The sequence below is a fragment of the Vicia villosa genome, linkage group LG2 (assembly GCF_029867415.1).
Source record: "Vicia villosa cultivar HV-30 ecotype Madison, WI linkage group LG2, Vvil1.0, whole genome shotgun sequence".
Classification (NCBI taxonomy): Eukaryota; Viridiplantae; Streptophyta; class Magnoliopsida; order Fabales; family Fabaceae; genus Vicia; species Vicia villosa.
In genome coordinates this window covers 92,522,047-92,539,599 of record NC_081181.1, presented here as the reverse complement: position 1 = coordinate 92,539,599, position 17,553 = coordinate 92,522,047, and the positions used below count along the sequence as shown (strand labels likewise).

Here is a 17,553-nt window from a genome sequence, read left to right as displayed (position 1 = left end):
TATAAGTTCAATTTTTATAATCTGACATAACACAAGAGTTGAATAATCTTTTAAAAATATTATAAAAGGATTAAATACTTAAAATAATATTTTATGAAAAATTAAAAAAAAAATTTGTGAATTAATTTTAAATAAAAATATGTAATGCTATAAAAATTAATTTTAAGAAAAAACCGAAACAAACGGTATGTAATTAAAAGCTTCCTCTAGCTTCTATTGTCATTTTAGCATTACTGATTGATTAAGGATATGTTCGGATTGACGGAACATAGCGGGGAGAATGAAATATATATCTCACTCTTTGTATAGTTATTTTATTGAAAATGTCTCATTACATCGTATATATCCAAATTGGATGAAAAAAAAAATGAAGAATTGGATATAATGAATTCCACCATATTTCATTCAATTTCATTATATCAATTATTTACAAATTCAAACAATAGAAATTCTATTATAGAATCATATTAGTTACCACTCTATTCTATTTTATTTTATCTCATACTACCAATCCAGAACAATATTTGACATTTTTTAAAGAAATAATTTTGTATAGAATGATAAAAGTGTTTTTAATTACTATATTTTTAATTTTTAGAATATTATAACAAAATAAAAAATATTTGAAAAATTTATATAAGATCTCAAAAACTCTCATTGAATACAAATTTTGAATTTTTTCAAATTGTCGAATTTTAATTTTATGAATAAAAACAAAGCAAATTATTAGTTCTGACAATGTCATTTATTTATATTTTCTTTCAAAAAATATAAACAGGTTATTGTTGATATTTATAATTAAAAAAAACTTCAACTTTCAAACAAAGCAGTTTGATATGTTGGAAAGAATTTCCAACTCAAAATTTATGAAAAACTAGATGGAAAGAATTTTCTGGTGTGACACTAGTATGGTGAACCAATTATCAATGCTCATAACCTAAAATCCTTTCTATTCCTCCACAGTTTCTCTCGACCACTGAAAAATTAGTAGGACTTGAAAATCATGTTTCTATAGATGTCAATTGATTGCCTTATAATGTCAATCGATTGCCATAGCTTTAACTTTAAAAAATTATGAAAATTTACATTATGACAATCTATTGTCTATATCCTCTCAATCCATTGCTTTAGGCAAAAAAATGGAATGAGCAATCCATTGTTTGAAAATGACAATCCATTGCTTTAGGCAAAAATGGAATGGACAATCCATTGCTTGAAAATGACAATCGATTGCTTTAGTGAAAATTTTCAAAAATTTGCTTGACAAAGATTTAGGATAATCAATTGTTGCCTTGGGTCAATAGATTGCTCCATTGAAAACATGCAATTTTTGCTAAGTTAAAAGATATAACTTTAACAAATGCATGCTTAAAATTTATGATTAATTCATAGCACGTAAACCTTATGACAACTAAATTACACATTATACCTTGATCTATGATCCAATTTCATTGAAATCCAAAAACTTATACAAACTAGATACTTTAGTTCCATTTTTTTCTTCTATGATCTTTCTTCTAAGATAAGTTTTTGTCTTCATCAAAACCAAGCTAAGAAGGATCAACACATCTTCTTCACATTGCTAATCAAAGCGATGCCAACAATTAATCACAACAAGACCATATTTGCCACAAGGCTGACAAGTAGGTCGATTTCCATGTGAGAAACAACCTCTACCATGCTCTCAACCACGTTGTGTACGTCCACGGCCTCGACTCTCAGAGACATTATCACGCACATCAATTGTTTGATGATTTGCATGCGTTGCATTTTTTGAGACTGACGAAATGGCCAAATCATAATGAAATTTATCAAGCTAAGCTTTTTGAACACACAGAAAAAGCCTCCACATCATAAATAGATTGAAGCTTATGCACACCATACATTTGCATCACAAAAGGATTAAACTCCGCATGCAGACCATTGAGAATGGATTCAATCTAATCTTGTTTAGAAACAATGTCTCCAACAGCAAGCAACAAATTCTTAATAGCTTTGACACGCAAACAAATTCAGCGATGAAACTGTTACATTTCTGGATAGATTTCAGTTCAACACGAAGCTGACGAACATGAACTTTCATGTGTGGATTGAAATACTTGTGAATTCTTTCTCAAACTTCAAAGGCATGCTTGCACGAGAGAACACACGGAAGCACCGATTCAGAGATAATAGAGAGAAGTAGGGTTCACTACTACTTTATGCTCTCTTTGAGCGAGAATGACACCGTCTACTTATTGATTCCAGAGCAGTTAATTGTTCTCCTGTAATTTGATCGAGAGTTTTAGACCTAAATGATGCGAGGAAGACGAATCAAGTGCAAGAAAAACATGGTTTTGTGGCGGTTGATGCACGCCATCAACTGGTGCAGTCGGTGCAACATTTGAGGATTCATCCACGGTGTCTCAGGGAAGAAAATGAAGGTGAGGTTGAGGACTAAGTTACATTACTGAATTCTATTAAAGAAGGTAGAGACAACGGAAGTGATTAACTTGGCGATTGATACCATAATAGAATATGATTTTCATATTGTTCATTCAATCTTCTTCAACTTACAAACTACCATAACCACCTATATTGTTAGAAACGAATGCATCGCTGTTAGTTACACTAATCCATGCATAGTGATTCTCTCATGATCACGCACATTCACGCACATGCTAATGATATTATGTATGATACTCGCAGCCTAAGTTACTCTCCTAATAAAATGATAAACATTACCTGTATTGTGGCCTATGAAATACCAACATGGACACTAATTACTTTGACAAATGCGTGTCAATTTCAATAATAATTTTATAAAATGAAAGTGATTGAATATAGCTATATTATGTTGGATATCACTTCAGTCGGGTACTAACTTGAGTTTTTCTAAAGCCATATTAATAGTATAAGACCGTATACGAACACATAAATTGAGTCATCTACCGTTTATGTTTACACGTACACCAAATTGATTAGTGTTAGAGTAATAAGTGTATTGAAAAAAAACACTTGTCCTACATAAAATAAAAATAAGAATTACAATTTTTATAAAGAGAGACAAACATCACCTTATTGATTTTGTAAAAAAATAATTTAATTTCTATTCTATTTCTCTATTACAGAGTATTGCTAAGCCATGGAGAAGAAGCTGAAGCCATGGAGAAGAAGATAAAAGTGGCGGCAAAGCCAAAGTTTGAAATACTGAATAGTAATGAAAAATTGTCTTAAACTAACGTACATAAGCCATCCTATATATATTGGACTAAACATATACAAGGCCCAATCATATGAAGGAGGCCCAACATAACATAATATGCCTAATGGGCCTAGAGAGATAATAATATGAAATCTAATATCCCCCCATAAGCTAGGAGTATATGAAAGTTAGGCCTAGCTTAGAAATGTTGTTCAAAAATGGAGTGGTGTCTAATGGTTTGGTGAAGATATTCGCAAGCTGTTGTTGAGATGTTACAGGAAGAAGGTGAAAAAGTCTTTGTTGAAGCTTTTCTCGTACAAGGTGACAATCGAGGTCAATATGTTTCGTCCGTTCGTGAAATAAAGAATTGGTGGCAAAGTGTCTAGCTAAGGGATTGTCACAGTATAGATTTGCTGGTGTTTGAATAGGTATATTGAGATCCTGGAAAAGATTAGTGATCCATTGAATTTCGTAGACGGTGGTTGCCATTGATCTGTATTCGGCCTCTGTTGAACTACGAGAAACGGTGGGTTATTTCTTTGATTCCCATGAAATGAGAGACGACCCGAGATAGATGCAATAACCTGTTATAGACCGGCGAGTGTCAGGGCAAGTGGCCCAGTCAGAGTCGAAGAATGCTTTGAGTTGTAGAGGTTGTTTGCTGGGGGAAAATGATCCTTGAGCTGGTGCAAATTTGAGATAACGAAGGACCCGTAGAGCAGCTTCATAGTGAAGATTTGTGGGAGAATTCATGTGTTGACTAAGCTGCTGAACCACATAGCTGGGCGAGTATTGAGAAGTTAGATGAGTTGTCCAACAAGTCGTCTGAATTTGGTAGGATCAGACATGAGGGTGCCATTATTTGCTGATAATCTTATGTCACGAGCCATTGGTGTCTTGGCTGGTTTGCAGGCAAGAAGACCAGCTGTGGAGAGTAGATCCAATGTGTACTTTCTTTGATTGATGTTGATTCCTGTTATGTTTCTTTCCACTTCAAGTCCAAAAAAGTACTTCAATGGTCTAAGATATTTCAAGTGGAAATGTTGGTGCAGGAGGTGTTTTGTTTGATTGATAATCTGAATATTGTTACCTGCAATCAAAAAATCATCAACATAAACCAGAATGAAAGTGAAGGAAGAATCACAGTTATGTATAAAAAGTGAATGATCACAAGCACATTGTTTGTAGTTATTGTTAAGAAGCACTTTGGACAACTTCTCAAACCACTGCCTGCTGGATTGTTTGAGTCCATAGAGGGATTTGAGAAGCCTACAAACCTGATTTGGTTTAGAAGTAGTCATTCCCTTAGGCAAGGTCATGTATACTTCTTCACCCAAGTCACCATGTAGGAATGCATTGTGAACATCCAATTGGAATAAGAAAATATTTAAGGAGGCAGTAAGGGCAAGAATTATTCTTACAGTGGTGAGTTTTGCAACAGGGGGAAATGTATGAAAAAAATCTATACCTTCAATTTATTTGAAGCCTTGTGCAACAAGTCTGGATTTATGCCTTTCTAAAGTGCCATCAGCATTGAATTTGGTTTTAAAAACCCATTTACCTATTGTTTTCTTACTGGGGACAGAGAAGTAAGGATCCATGTTTTGTTCAAAGTAAGGGCTTGAATCTCATCATTCATGGCCTTAATCCAATGAGGATGAGAACTAGCCTCTTTGTAAGAGAATGGATCACAGGTAGTAGTAATAGCAGAGATATAATCATGATGTACAGGTGCAAGATTATTGTATGAAATGTATTTTGAGATGTCATATATTGGTGAGGAATGAGAGATATGGCATATGAAGTCTTTTAAATATGCAAGAGTTGATTTTATCCTAGTAGAATGTCTAACATCATTGATATCATTGTGATCCTGTTGTTCAGTTAAGTGTTGAGTATCCTGAGTTTCAGTAGTAATGTTGGGTTCCTGATTGGTGCTATCAGGGTCAAAGGATGCGTTTGAGTCATTAGTAAATGGTGCGGTGATGGGATTAGGTTGATTTATAGTATTAGGCAATGTGGGAGGAGAAGGTATATTGGATTCAAAGTCAAATATAAAGGGGATGGTGGAACTGTCAGTAGAGCAGTTGGTGTCTATGTTATGTGGGGGAGGAGATGTGAAGGGAAAATGATTTTCATAAAAAATGTATTCCTGGATGTGAAGATAGATCTAGTGTGAAGGTCAAAAAGTAAATAGCCCTTAATACCTAATGTGAAGCCTAAAAATATGCATTGGGAAGCCCTAGGGTCAAGCTTATCTTTGTTCCTTGTAAGCGTGGAAGCATAAGCTAGACATCCAAAGGTTTTAAGGTTATCAAAGGAGGGAGGTATTTGGAATAGCAAATCATAAGGTGTGCTGTTTTGGATAGTGGGACTACAAATTCTTTTTATAAGATAAGTAGCATGGCACAATGAAAAGGACCAAAAAGGTTTAGTTATCTTAGAATGAAAAAGCAAGGATCTAGTTACTTGAAGCAAATGCCTATGTTTTCTTTCCACTAGAGAATTCTGTTGTGGTGTCTCAACATAACTTCTCTGATGCTGAATGCCAAGAGATGCATAATAAGATGCCATAAGAAACTCAGGTCCATTATCATATCTTATCATTTTAATAGTGCATGAGAACCGAGTTTGGCAGTATATGATGAAATTTTGAACATGCTCTCTAGTTTCTGATTTATTATGCATAAGAAATGTCCAGGTATACCTAGAAAAATCATCTACAATTGTCAGGAAGTATTTAAATCCATCTAGAGAGGAACAACAATGGGACCCCAACTGTCTATGTGAACTAAATCAAAACATTTGGTGGATTTTGTGTTACTTGTTGGGAAAGGTAGTTTACATTGTTTAGATAAATGACATGTATGGCATGGTGTATGTTTATGAAATGTAATAGCAGGAAATTATTTAGACATATGTAATAAGACCTCATTAGAGGGATGTCCCAATCTATGATGCCAAAGGGAAACATGAGTATTATTATCTATGCCAAAGGTTAATCTATAGTGTGTCTGAATTAACCTGTGTTTTCTGCTCAGTGGTGCTCTTAGGGTTCTTATTGAGATATCCTGGGGGAAATCCATGTTTGAAGTAACATGTTTCAATGGTATGGTTAGTTTTACTGCAATTGGTGCAGACCATTGAATTCTTGCCTGATCCATGACCTCTGCCTTTGGAGTTGTTGTTGTTAGCATAAAGGATAGTTGAATTGGATGCGGGAGGGATCTGTTGCTGAGCAATTAATGAATAGACACGGCTGATAGGAGGAAGGGGGTCAAGGATAAGGATTTGTGTGCGAATGCTTTGATAGTTGTCGTTCAATCCCTTCAAGAAGTAGGTGATATATTCCATCTGCTTGAAATTGCGAACCGCTTTGGATAACCCACATGTACAAGGAGTAGGGCAGGAACAAGAAGGAGTAAGACACAAATCCTCCAATTCATCCCATAAAATCTTCAAATCCGTGACGTATGTTGATAAAGAATGATCGTCCTGTTGAATGGAGTGAATTTTGCGCAGAAGATCTGAAAACCTAAAATGATTACCTTTTGTGAATCTTTCGCGAAGGTCCTCCCAGAGATTAAAGGCAGAGTCGAAACAAATCGTGCTATGTGCGATGTGTGGTGAGAGAGTGCGATTGATCCAAGATAGCATTATGCTGTTGGCACGATCCCAGAGCTCATAGTTCTTGTCCGATTCAGAGGGTTTGGGAAGCGTTCCATTGATAAAAGAGACTTTGTTCTTTGATGTGAGAGCTCGTTTCATTGATTTGCTCCAATTGTGGTAGTTGTTGTCGTCGAGTGGAGGAGCAACAATGGTAGCTCCAAGATTCTCACCAGGATGGAGGTAATAGGGATTTCTAGGGTTCATGGACGGATCTTGAGGAGGAATAGGATTATCTATGCTGTGTATAGATTCAAATTCGCTATCGAAATTCAAGATGTGGATGAATGCGAAGAGAAGAAAGATTGGAGATGCAGGTGATGAAAAGAATGAAATGTTTTGTGTGTTTAATCTTCTGATACCATATTACAGAGTATTGTTAAGCCATGGAGAAGAAGCTGAAGCCATGGAGAAGAAGATAAAAGTGGCGGAAAAGCCAAAGTTTGAAATACTGAATAGTAATGGAAAATTGTCTTAACCTAACATACATAAGCCTGGACTAAACATATACAAGGCCCAATCATATGAAAGAGGCCCAATATAACATAATATGTCTAATGGGCCTAAAGAGATAATAATATGAAATCTAATATTCTCTTTAATTATTCTTAAATCAACTTTAATTATATATTCCATCTCTCCTTAATTTCTCTTCTCTCAACTTTAATTATCTATTCTATCTCTTATGTAATTTGTGATGCCACTTACTTGATATTCTTACATACCAATTTTTAAGATTGGTTTCATTTTCCTGTAAAAATTCTTTATCAATTATCAAATGTTTCAGATTCAATTTGCATAGTTAGTGAGTATATTATTCTTTATTCAATTCACTTAATATTGTAGCTAATTGAAGCAACTGACAGATAAGAACCTCTTGTGGGGCTAAAGAAAAATTGGCGCCTGAAGGGTGCATTTTCTTATTCTTATTCTCTTTAGATCAAAGCAGATAAGCATATATTCTAACAACTCTAGTGATGATTATGATTCAAGATGGCCATCATCAATTTTAAATCAAAGATAGAACAAACAAGCGTCTCACTTTAGCTTATGTTTTGGTGACATTCTCTTTGTAGCCCCAACTTTTTTTCCTTTCTTTTTATAAAGATTTGTAGCAGCCAACGAGCCTTGCTTATCTGGAACTTTGGTTACTTTCAATTATACGTTACTCAAATGAATCACATATGTTCCAAACTTGCAATTCATTCTTAAGCTTCAAAATTGCCACATAATCTTCATTAATATTTTTATTTGTGACATATAGAGTGTCAATCCCTCTAGTTGAATGTTCATAACTTAGTTTTATCAATGATGGTCCCAAAGTTATAGGTCTAGCCTCAAAGTTATAGGTCTAGCCTCAACATGTAAAATATTGAATTGGCCCGTGAAGAGTACTTGGTACACAAGTTTTCTTGGTAACAATTTTTCTCTCACACTTATCTATAATGATCTAACATTTCTTTACTAATCTAATCTAGTGATATAACTTTAATTCTATAAAAACATTGAACTATCCCTCAATTTTTCAATATGATATTTAGTTTTTTCTGTAAAAAAGGACTAGGTCAATCAAACATGTTCATTTTGTCCACATTGTTTCGGGACAAATCAAGTTTTAAGCTTGAATCCTTTAATATGTGGGAGCAAACACTCTCCCTAGAGTTTTTTTTACTGGAGAGTGTCTGTAAATTATAACCTTTGATTACAATGACTTATTAATTTAGATAAAGTATAAATGGACAGAGGGTCCAAATTTTATTGCAGAAAATTTACACCGCAAAGAAAATGTTCCTCTAATATGTCTGCCCCATTCTATTTTTTCCAAATGTAGACATTATTATTATTATTATTTTTTTTTGCAATTTAAACCTTTATAGTACAATGTTTGTAGGTCTGTCCCGCCTTTTTTTTTGCGAGATGGATCAATGTTTCTGCATTCTAAATTATGTCTGTCCCATCCCATTTATTTTTGGACTTTTGTAAGATGGACATAAGCGAGGCGAATATTAGGCATGACAGCAGGACGGAGCGGGTTTAAGCATCATCATCCTCGTCTCGCCCCGCCCCCAAATCTAATGAATGGAGGGTCCAAATTTCATTGCGGAAAATTTACACTACAGAGAACCTGTTCCTCTAGTATGTCTGCCCACTCGGTTTTTTCCAAGCGCGGAGATTAATATTTTTTGTTGTTGTAATTTTAGCCTTTATAGTACAATGTTTGTATATCTGTCCCACCCTCGTTTTTTTTGTGGGACAAGTCAAGGTTTCATGTTTGCACCCTAAATTGTCTACCCCATTCCATTTTTTTGTGTACTTTTGTAAGACGAACATAAGCTAGGCGGACATTAGGCATGACAACGGGGCGGGTTTAAGCATCACCAGCCTCGCCCCTAAATCCAATCGGGGTAACAATTTACACCATCTCCTAACGAAGAACATATTTCTCCGCCCGCCTCCACCCGCATAAACAATATATTTTTTAAAATGCATATTTTTTTCATAGTAACAAAAATCAATAATTAAAGTAAATATTTGGTCATTTTAAAAATATTCATAATACTTGATTATTTTCGTTCTATAAAGAAATGAATAATAGTTCTAATAAACTTGATATATTAAGATTAAAAAGGGTTAATGGGTAATAAAGTGATAACAAAATCAAGGTAATAAATAAGATAGTGGTACTAACATCCCCTGCCCCCGTTTCCGTAATTAAAAACCGAGTTTTTCTCGCACCTGTCCCCGCTCTCGTAATTAAAAACCGAGTTTTTCTCGCACTCGCCCTTGCCCTCACTCTTCCGTAATTAAAAACCGAGTTTTTCTCGCACCCGCCCTATCCTCAATTAAATTGATTTTCTCCCGTTAGATTCGAGGAGGAGAGGCCAGATTTGGCCAAGTCTATTTTTTTCCATGTCTAGCGGATATGCTCGTTTATCGCCCTTAGTTAAGTATATAGGACCAAGTAAGATAGTGTTATTTATCTTACTTTTTCAAGGGTTTTGGTTTGCCCTGTTATGTTTGGTTATAAAATTGAAATTGTTGAAATCTTGTTTATTATTTGCTATGTCACAAAATTGATTTAATGGTCTTACTTTAATTTCTATTGAAAATGAATTTTAAAAGAATAGTAATGATGTTGCAGAAAAAAAAAAAGGTAATGAAAAAACAATCAGATGATAATGGAGCATCATTTTTTCAATTCTAAATAACATAATTTTCATAAAACTGTCCATTTAATATCAAAGAAGTTCCCATCCATATCAAAGAACAAAACCACAAAATAAAGCAAATAACTAAGCAAAACAACAACTATTCAAAATAGGGGATACAAACGTAACAAATACAATTCTTTAGTTTTTGCTTTTATCTTTAATTTGCTTTGCCATTCTTCTTTTTCCCTGTCTCAAAGTTGTGGGGTGGCCAAGTTCAGTCATTGCTCAATTTACCAAAACCTCCATGCTTAGCATTATGGGTCACACTTTGGTTCAAATCAAATTCCCAAAGAGCATTCAACTTTAAGACCAGTCTTGAGAATCTATGAAAGCCATTGTGTGTAAAATTTTCACCTTTGTTAATATGTTACTTACTATGAGGACACAAAATTTATTAACAGTGGAAGTGGGCTCCACTATATTTTTTTTTGAATGGATAGGGTTTTATTCTTTAACGGAAAACAAACTTATGAAACAAGTTAACATTTCATTATTGTATTTGTACGTAATGTATGTACCACATGTTATTAATCATAAGGTCCCACTCTGTGTGTTATAATATTTCCTAATTTGGCAAAAGCATCTGAACAGTAACATGATTTGATATCTATATATCATATGTAAATTACTCATAGGCATCCCTTGGATCAATAAGACTTTTTTGGAACACAGTGGTGAGAATTTGATTATTCCCAAAATCCTTCTAATGTAACAGTTTCCAGTCAAAAGAAGAAAATAAAAAGTGAAGCCACTAGGATCCTCTCAGAAACCATGTAAGAAAAGAACACATAAAAATACAACATTCAAAATATCTTTTATTTAAATAAAAGAAGCCTGTTTTTCTTTTATTTTATTGTCTATGTGGGGGTGTAAAAGACCTCTGCATATTCTGCAACCAGCTCTCTTTGAACTTGTGGGACTAATTGCATTGAATTTAGCTCCTAATTTGAAGTATTCTTTTTTACTTATTATGCATTGATTGAAATGCTAAATTTAAAATTTTGATAGCATAATATTCGCATATGGGACAAATTTTTATCGAGCGAGGTACGAACACCAATGTCATATGTGCACACACAATCTAGTTTCAGTGTTTTCCAACATTAAAATGTCACAACATGTTTTTTATTTTTTTGGTATAGAATTAAGTAAGTTGGGTCCCAAGAGAACACTTGAGTCAGGGCGGACCTCGAGACTCAAAGAGCGCACATAGATATTTACAGATTACCCACAAAAAATGTGGTCACATCAGCAGCTAAACCCACAACCTCTCGGTGTGTGAGTCAACTCCTTATCAACTGAGCCAATTTGCCTGGGCATGTCGCAACATGTTATTGATACCAATGCAAGTTAACAACTATTCAGAGGGAGAATAAAAGCATATTCTTTTAAGGGGATGTGGTTTGCAACAAGGTGACACTCAAAAGGAAGTTTTCAAACATTAGGATGAAAAATGAAAAAAAATAAAAATATAGAAAGCAACGAGTCACACCAATCACACTTTAATTGGATGATAAAAAAGCAACAAACCAAAACCAAAAACCAAAAAAGAAAAGAGAGAGAACATAAATTGTTTATGCAGTGGTTGTTTTGTTTCACTAGAACTATGACCAGTCACCCTTCATCTTAAGAAACGATGTCACCTAGTTGTGATAAAGTGAGGAATTTATGCTTTGGACAGTTCCAAGCTGCATGTGATATTTTGAGTTAAAAAAGAAAGTAAAATAAGGAAGAGAGAGGGCATGAAATTTTGGAAGGGACAAATTTGGCTTGGCAACCCATCTAAAAGTAGAACAAAGCATAAAGATACACATTAAGCCCAATAAAACAAGCAGTACTGTTTTATTTTTGTTAACTTGGGAAGAGAGCTTGGAATTCTAAAGCCAACAAGGGGAGATCTTAGAAGTTAGTAAAGTGCCTAAAGCAATAGTTTGTTTCTTTTGGGGACTGTTCTATTCCCACATTTATATTCTTTATATGAGCTTCTTGCACTGTTTTAATCTCAATCTTCTGGCTGGCCCATTTTTTTTGTCTGCTTCCTCATTCCAATTAAAAGCAACTAATGCTTAATTAATAAGCCCTTTTCTTAATCACAAAGAAATGGTACTTTACCATATTAACCCTATTCAAAACCTGAATTTTATTATGGAATAAATTCAGAAATTTAAAATAAAAGAATCTAAAAGTATTAGACAAGTGTAACATATGATAGAATTACCAAAATGAAATCTCAATATTTTTCATCCTAATATTACCTCCTTTTTTAATGGCAATATAACCTTTATTTTATAAAAAATCAACCTATAGTTGATTCAGGGCCGTTTTTGAGGGCGTGTTAGGCGAACTACTGCCAAGTGTTCAAAATTTATCACAGCTAAACCGTGGTTAAATAGGGTCTTATAAAATATTTGTCACGATTAAATCGCGATTAAATAAGGTGTCTTTTGTTTTAACATAGTTAAAATGCGGCTAACCTAAACAGGGTCTCCTAAAACTTGAAACGACTCTTACTTGATTTTAAGACATGTTATATTTCCCTTATAATCAAGAATGTAAAATATATTTATCCATGTAGATCAGTATAGAAATATGATGTGGCAAGTTAGCCTAGGGTCCAAGAGACTAGGTTTGGGTTCTTTTATTGAAAAAAGCATACATATGATATGATAGATGTGTAGGGAAAGAAATGAAAGAAAAGATACTTGGCCTCTCAAGGATATTATCCCAACCCCTTTATTCATTCTTGTCAGATTCTTAAATAACAGCCTTAATTAGTTAAGATTTCAGGCTTCTGATTCGAGATGAATCTAAAATTCTTGTAGGTCCCATCTGCTTTAAGCTTTAAAGCCTCTCTCCAAATCTTGTGGGACATATATAACAAGCTTATATCTACAGGAATGGACCATAAGAAAACTGATAGTACTAGCAGAGAGAGGTAGGTGCTTACTCTCTTGTCTTGTGTCTCTCTATAAACAGAAAGAACATACCTTCTATTTCTTGTTTTAGAGATTTAAGTGAACATGGTGTTTCATCCTTCTAGAGTAATTCTTCTTCTCTTTGTTGGGTTCTTAATATCTATTCAACCGAACGAAGTCTCGGGCCTGAGAAGTTCAGAAATTGCATTAAAACAGAGTCAAAAAGAGCACAGGATAATGCTGCAGAATCAACATACTCTGAAAGCTCCAGAGAAGGAACCGTTGAACACAAAGAGTTCTGCAAATGTCCACAATGTGTCTGTTCCTACAAAGAAGAGTTCAGCAAATGTCAACAACAGGCTTGATCCAAATCAGTCGAGCAAAAGAAGAGTGCGAAAAGGGTCAGATCCTATTCACAACAGGGCTTAACATATCTTGTTCCCTTGACCAGGAGAGAAAGCAAAACTAAGCTGAGCCGGTAACATTCAGAAGAGTGTGGCATGCTTGGAAATGCAGAGCAGGATAGAAACATAGTGAGCTGTATCTGCATTCTCAATAGTTCTTCGAAACAGTTGGTTGGTTTTTTTCTCTTGTTTCAATCTTAAGTTTTAAGAGTTTTGTGATAGAGAGCCATGTATTTTGTACAGTCAAGCTACAACATAAGTTTTGGAAAGAAATTCAATGAATCAGCATCGTCTAAAATGACATTATAGACGATGATCCCAGTTCCTCCAACAGAAAATGTTTTCTTTTAGTTTCATTCACGGAAAGAAAAGATGTATTTGCACTAGTACTCACTTTCATCAAGATTATAGTGAAATTCTTTTGTAATGCTATCTTTTGGAGGAATTCAAATCTAACGAACTATCGTATATTCAGTCTTTGGACCCTACAGACAAGTCTTATCACAACCAACAAAAATAGAGTTGTTGAGCATTATAGATCCGTAAAAATGTGTCTCATTGTGTAAAACAGTATTTAATAGGAATTTATCTTTATAGTTTTTCTCTTATGATTTTGGGGTGTGTGTTTTGCTGAAGATCAATTATAGTTTGCACTGGAAAACAGAAAAAAATAATCTAGTTCATATTAATACGATAAAGAGCATGCTAGACTTACCAAGTCACATGTATGAGACAGGATAAGTAACTTGCCGATTTACCTAAAACAAGGCATTCTTTTTATCAAAAAAGTATACTGAAAAATTCATTTTCATCAAACTTCATTGTGTTTGAAAATCAAAATGGAAGATTAACATGTCAGCCAACATGAATTCATTCCTATCATGGATATCAAAGTCACAGACTATAATAGCATATCAGATGCAAATTCAAGGAAGTGTTGCTTCAACATCCATTGAATGTTTTATACAATGTTAGAAACGGTGAGAACCACAAAACCAAATTTAATATCCTTTTCATAATTGAGAACCAAAAACGGTCGATTGACTTCTCGCATTTCCTGCTTTAATTTCCATTACAAATAATAACCATAAGAGAATATAGACTCAATACTTTCCTTATCATTTTCTTTCACAATATTTGAAATATATCTAGCCTGTTATAAAATTTTGAAAATGGCAAAACATTGTTTTCATTATTTCTAAAAATGCATTACCCCTAGCTTCCCCTCCATTTCAAACGACATATATTTAAGAAAATACAAACTGAAGAACTTTTTCAGAAAGTAAAGAGGGCCTAAGATTCACGATAAATGTTCATTGTGGAAGACAGCAATGGTTCAACAAATCACAGTAAAGATAAGGAAATATGTTGAACTCAAATTTCGGTAGCAGTTATATTTTTCACTAATGCAAGCTGAAACAATCTAATTATTCATTTTATTTCTTCCAAAAACTTATTTAATCTTACATTGCATAGCTTACCATATTTCACAGGCTGGGAGCAGTGAGCACTACATAATGAAATCCTCTCCCCCATTCCAATGAGTAGTAGCTCTGCATTTTCCTTGTCAGACTAAGATGTAGCCCTTTTTGTCGTTGCAGTTCCGGATATTATGTCAATACCGTTGCTATTTTAACAGAAATGGCTACATCCTAGTCCGACAAAAAAATGTTTTCATTAAATCCTAACAACGCAACATGTGCAACTGTAGAGTTCAAAATGTAGATATTACATAGCTTTTCAAATGAGTCACCTGTAGATATTACATACCATTTAGTTCATATATCCGATTTGCCAAATATTACAAACAAGTATTATTCTTTACAAGTTGAAATATACATTAAATTCCGCTATGTCGCTATGTCGCAGCACTATGGCGTCACATTAGCTGCAATTTGACAACACTTAATAACACTAATTGTGTGTTGCAGAACAATAGTAGTTTGTTCAAATACCGCTAGACTATCGGATTATATTCGCTATTTGACAACACCATTGCATGTATTATCACCCCTCCAATAATTTATATATAAACAATACTATCAGTTCACAATAGAATTTACAGTAACAACCAGAAAATAACTCTTCCAAAGAACATTAAGACATGATTGTTAGCAGCTATAAAACTCACTCTACAATTTAAATCATCAAATAATTCAATCAAACAATCATTGTTTTACAGTATTACTATCATCAACAACGAGGAGTAATTTCCATTTTCGAAGTCATGTTATCAAATTCTCTGCATAAGAAAAATGCACATAATCGATTTTCCTTTAGAAAGGGAAAAAACCTAGAAGCGAAAATTGGTATCAAATTGAAACGAAGAACAGCAAATTTACAGAGAACATTGAGAAAAGGATAGCGTATCCTTACCTCACAGTTTTGGGCTTTCGGCAACGTGTAAGCGGTATCGGGGAAGAGATGGATTTGGATCAAGTTGTTACAGAAAAACGTCATGGTTTTGTGCTGCTTGACATTGAATGGGCTTAAATTGACCCATCCGCAACTAGGTTGGGTTTATCTTTGGGTTGGACTAATCAATATCAGAGCAGTCTACTTCCCTCATTCCGAATTTCTACACTCATCCTATGTTTTTCTTAGGCACCACACAAATATTTAAAAATATTTCTGAAAATCGAAAATGATTTCCGGACGCACTCATACAAGTTCTCGGAAATACATTTCTAGTTGCTAGTATTTTTTTTTCTATATGCACTCTGGTTCTTAGGGGAATGGGACCCTAATAATCTAGAGTTTGTGTCGAGAGATCATGACACTGACCAAGTATTGTTCTCACTAGAAATCGAACTCGCTATTTTCCAAACTTCGTCCTTATAAGGAGCTTGTTTACCACTCGAGTCCAATTACTTGGTTTCTAGTTGCTAGTTTTACATATTCAGAAAATGTTTTGCTTCCATAATGAGTCTGTTTGGTAAGACACATTTTTAAGCTTATAGCTTATAAGTTCAAATGACAATTTAGACCCGTTTGGTAATGGTTTTGTCATCACGAGCTTATAGCTTATTTTTCAGATGCTATTTCAAATAGCGTTTTAGCTTATAGCTTATCATTTTTTTTCTTTCTTTTTCATCCTTATTATTTTAACAAAGACCCACTTTTATCCTTTATAATTTATTTTAATTTAAAATGAAATAATTATGTATTAAATAACTTTTATGTCATTTTACATTTATAAGTTAGTTGAACCGCTAATTTTATCAAACACTTCAATTACCTTATCAGCTATCAGTCTCAACCATCAGCTATAAGCTATCTGTCATCAACCATCAGCCATAAGCTATAAGTTATCAGCTAACTTATCAGTCAGCTGGTAGTTTTACCAAACAGACCCAATATTATAGCATCTATTTTGTTTCATTCATTAGCTATTAGTAAATTAGCCCCTTTTAATAAATTGGGTTATTTCAAAAGAAAAAAATACAGATTCAATAATTCGGTTTAAGACAAGCTCAGACGTTGAAATCTACAACTGTGTCGCACAATTACTACACTGGAAATTCATTTCCCTCATACAAAAGGTGGGTATAGAATTTTCAGAAATATATAGTTTGGTTTACTTTCAAAATTTTTGAAATATGAAAGGGGTTAATTAACAAAGTAGATGCTACAGTATCATGGAATTAAAACATTTCCTGAATATGTAAAATTAGCAATCAGAAATGTATTTTCGAAAACTTCCGAAAATGCACTTCCGAAATATATTAAGTCGTATAGTGTGTGTGGGTGCATCTAAAAAATGCCTTTTTTTTTTGAGATACATCTCTGAACATGCAATTTCTTCATTTTACCTAGCATAAATTCGGAGATGAATCTACAATTAAACTCCAACTTTATTTAAATACAAAAAGGGTGACCTCGGAGATGAATATCCGAAAATGTCACTTATTAGTTTTTTTAAATACGTGAGGTTTATTCGGATATGCATATCTGAAAACATACTTGAACCAGAAGCAAACCCAAAACTTAGTATACAAGCACATACAATGTAAACCATAAAAAATTTAATCAGGAATTACATCATCGTTGTTGAGGTTATATATTACTTATGTCTTAAATCGTATCAAGATTACATTGTTGATGATAATACATTAAAAAAGTGTATCGATTACAATCTAAAATGCATCATGATGCGTCGAGAAGAATCTTTA

At 33.8% G+C, this 17,553-nt stretch overlaps 1 protein-coding gene and 1 long non-coding RNA gene across 4 annotated transcripts; both read right to left on the bottom strand.

Annotated features, from left to right (window-relative positions):
- Positions 1–6,187: 6,187 nt before the first annotated feature.
- On the bottom strand, positions 6,188–7,057 carry LOC131649589 (uncharacterized). Its single transcript, XM_058919343.1, has one exon. It carries the CDS (start codon positions 7,055–7,057, stop codon positions 6,188–6,190), a length of 870 nt encoding a protein of 289 aa, XP_058775326.1.
- Positions 7,058–12,770: 5,713 nt separating this feature from the next.
- Positions 12,771–16,044, bottom strand: LOC131651647 (uncharacterized). 3 transcript variants are annotated; one of them, XR_009298445.1, is made up of 2 exons: positions 15,758–16,044; positions 12,771–15,134 (listed from the first exon to the last, which is right to left on the bottom strand). It is a non-coding gene; the product is annotated as an uncharacterized LOC131651647 (long non-coding RNA). The 3 variants fall into 3 exon arrangements; XR_009298446.1 differs by having other exon boundaries at positions 12,771–15,086; XR_009298447.1 differs by having other exon boundaries at positions 12,771–15,033.
- Positions 16,045–17,553: the final 1,509 nt, after the last annotated feature.

Bases quoted from the DNA above. Each gene is read 5' to 3' on its own strand.
- LOC131649589 (XM_058919343.1), bottom strand. From the start codon at position 7,057: ATGAACCCTAGAAATCCCTATTACCTCCATCCTGGTGAGAATCTTGGA.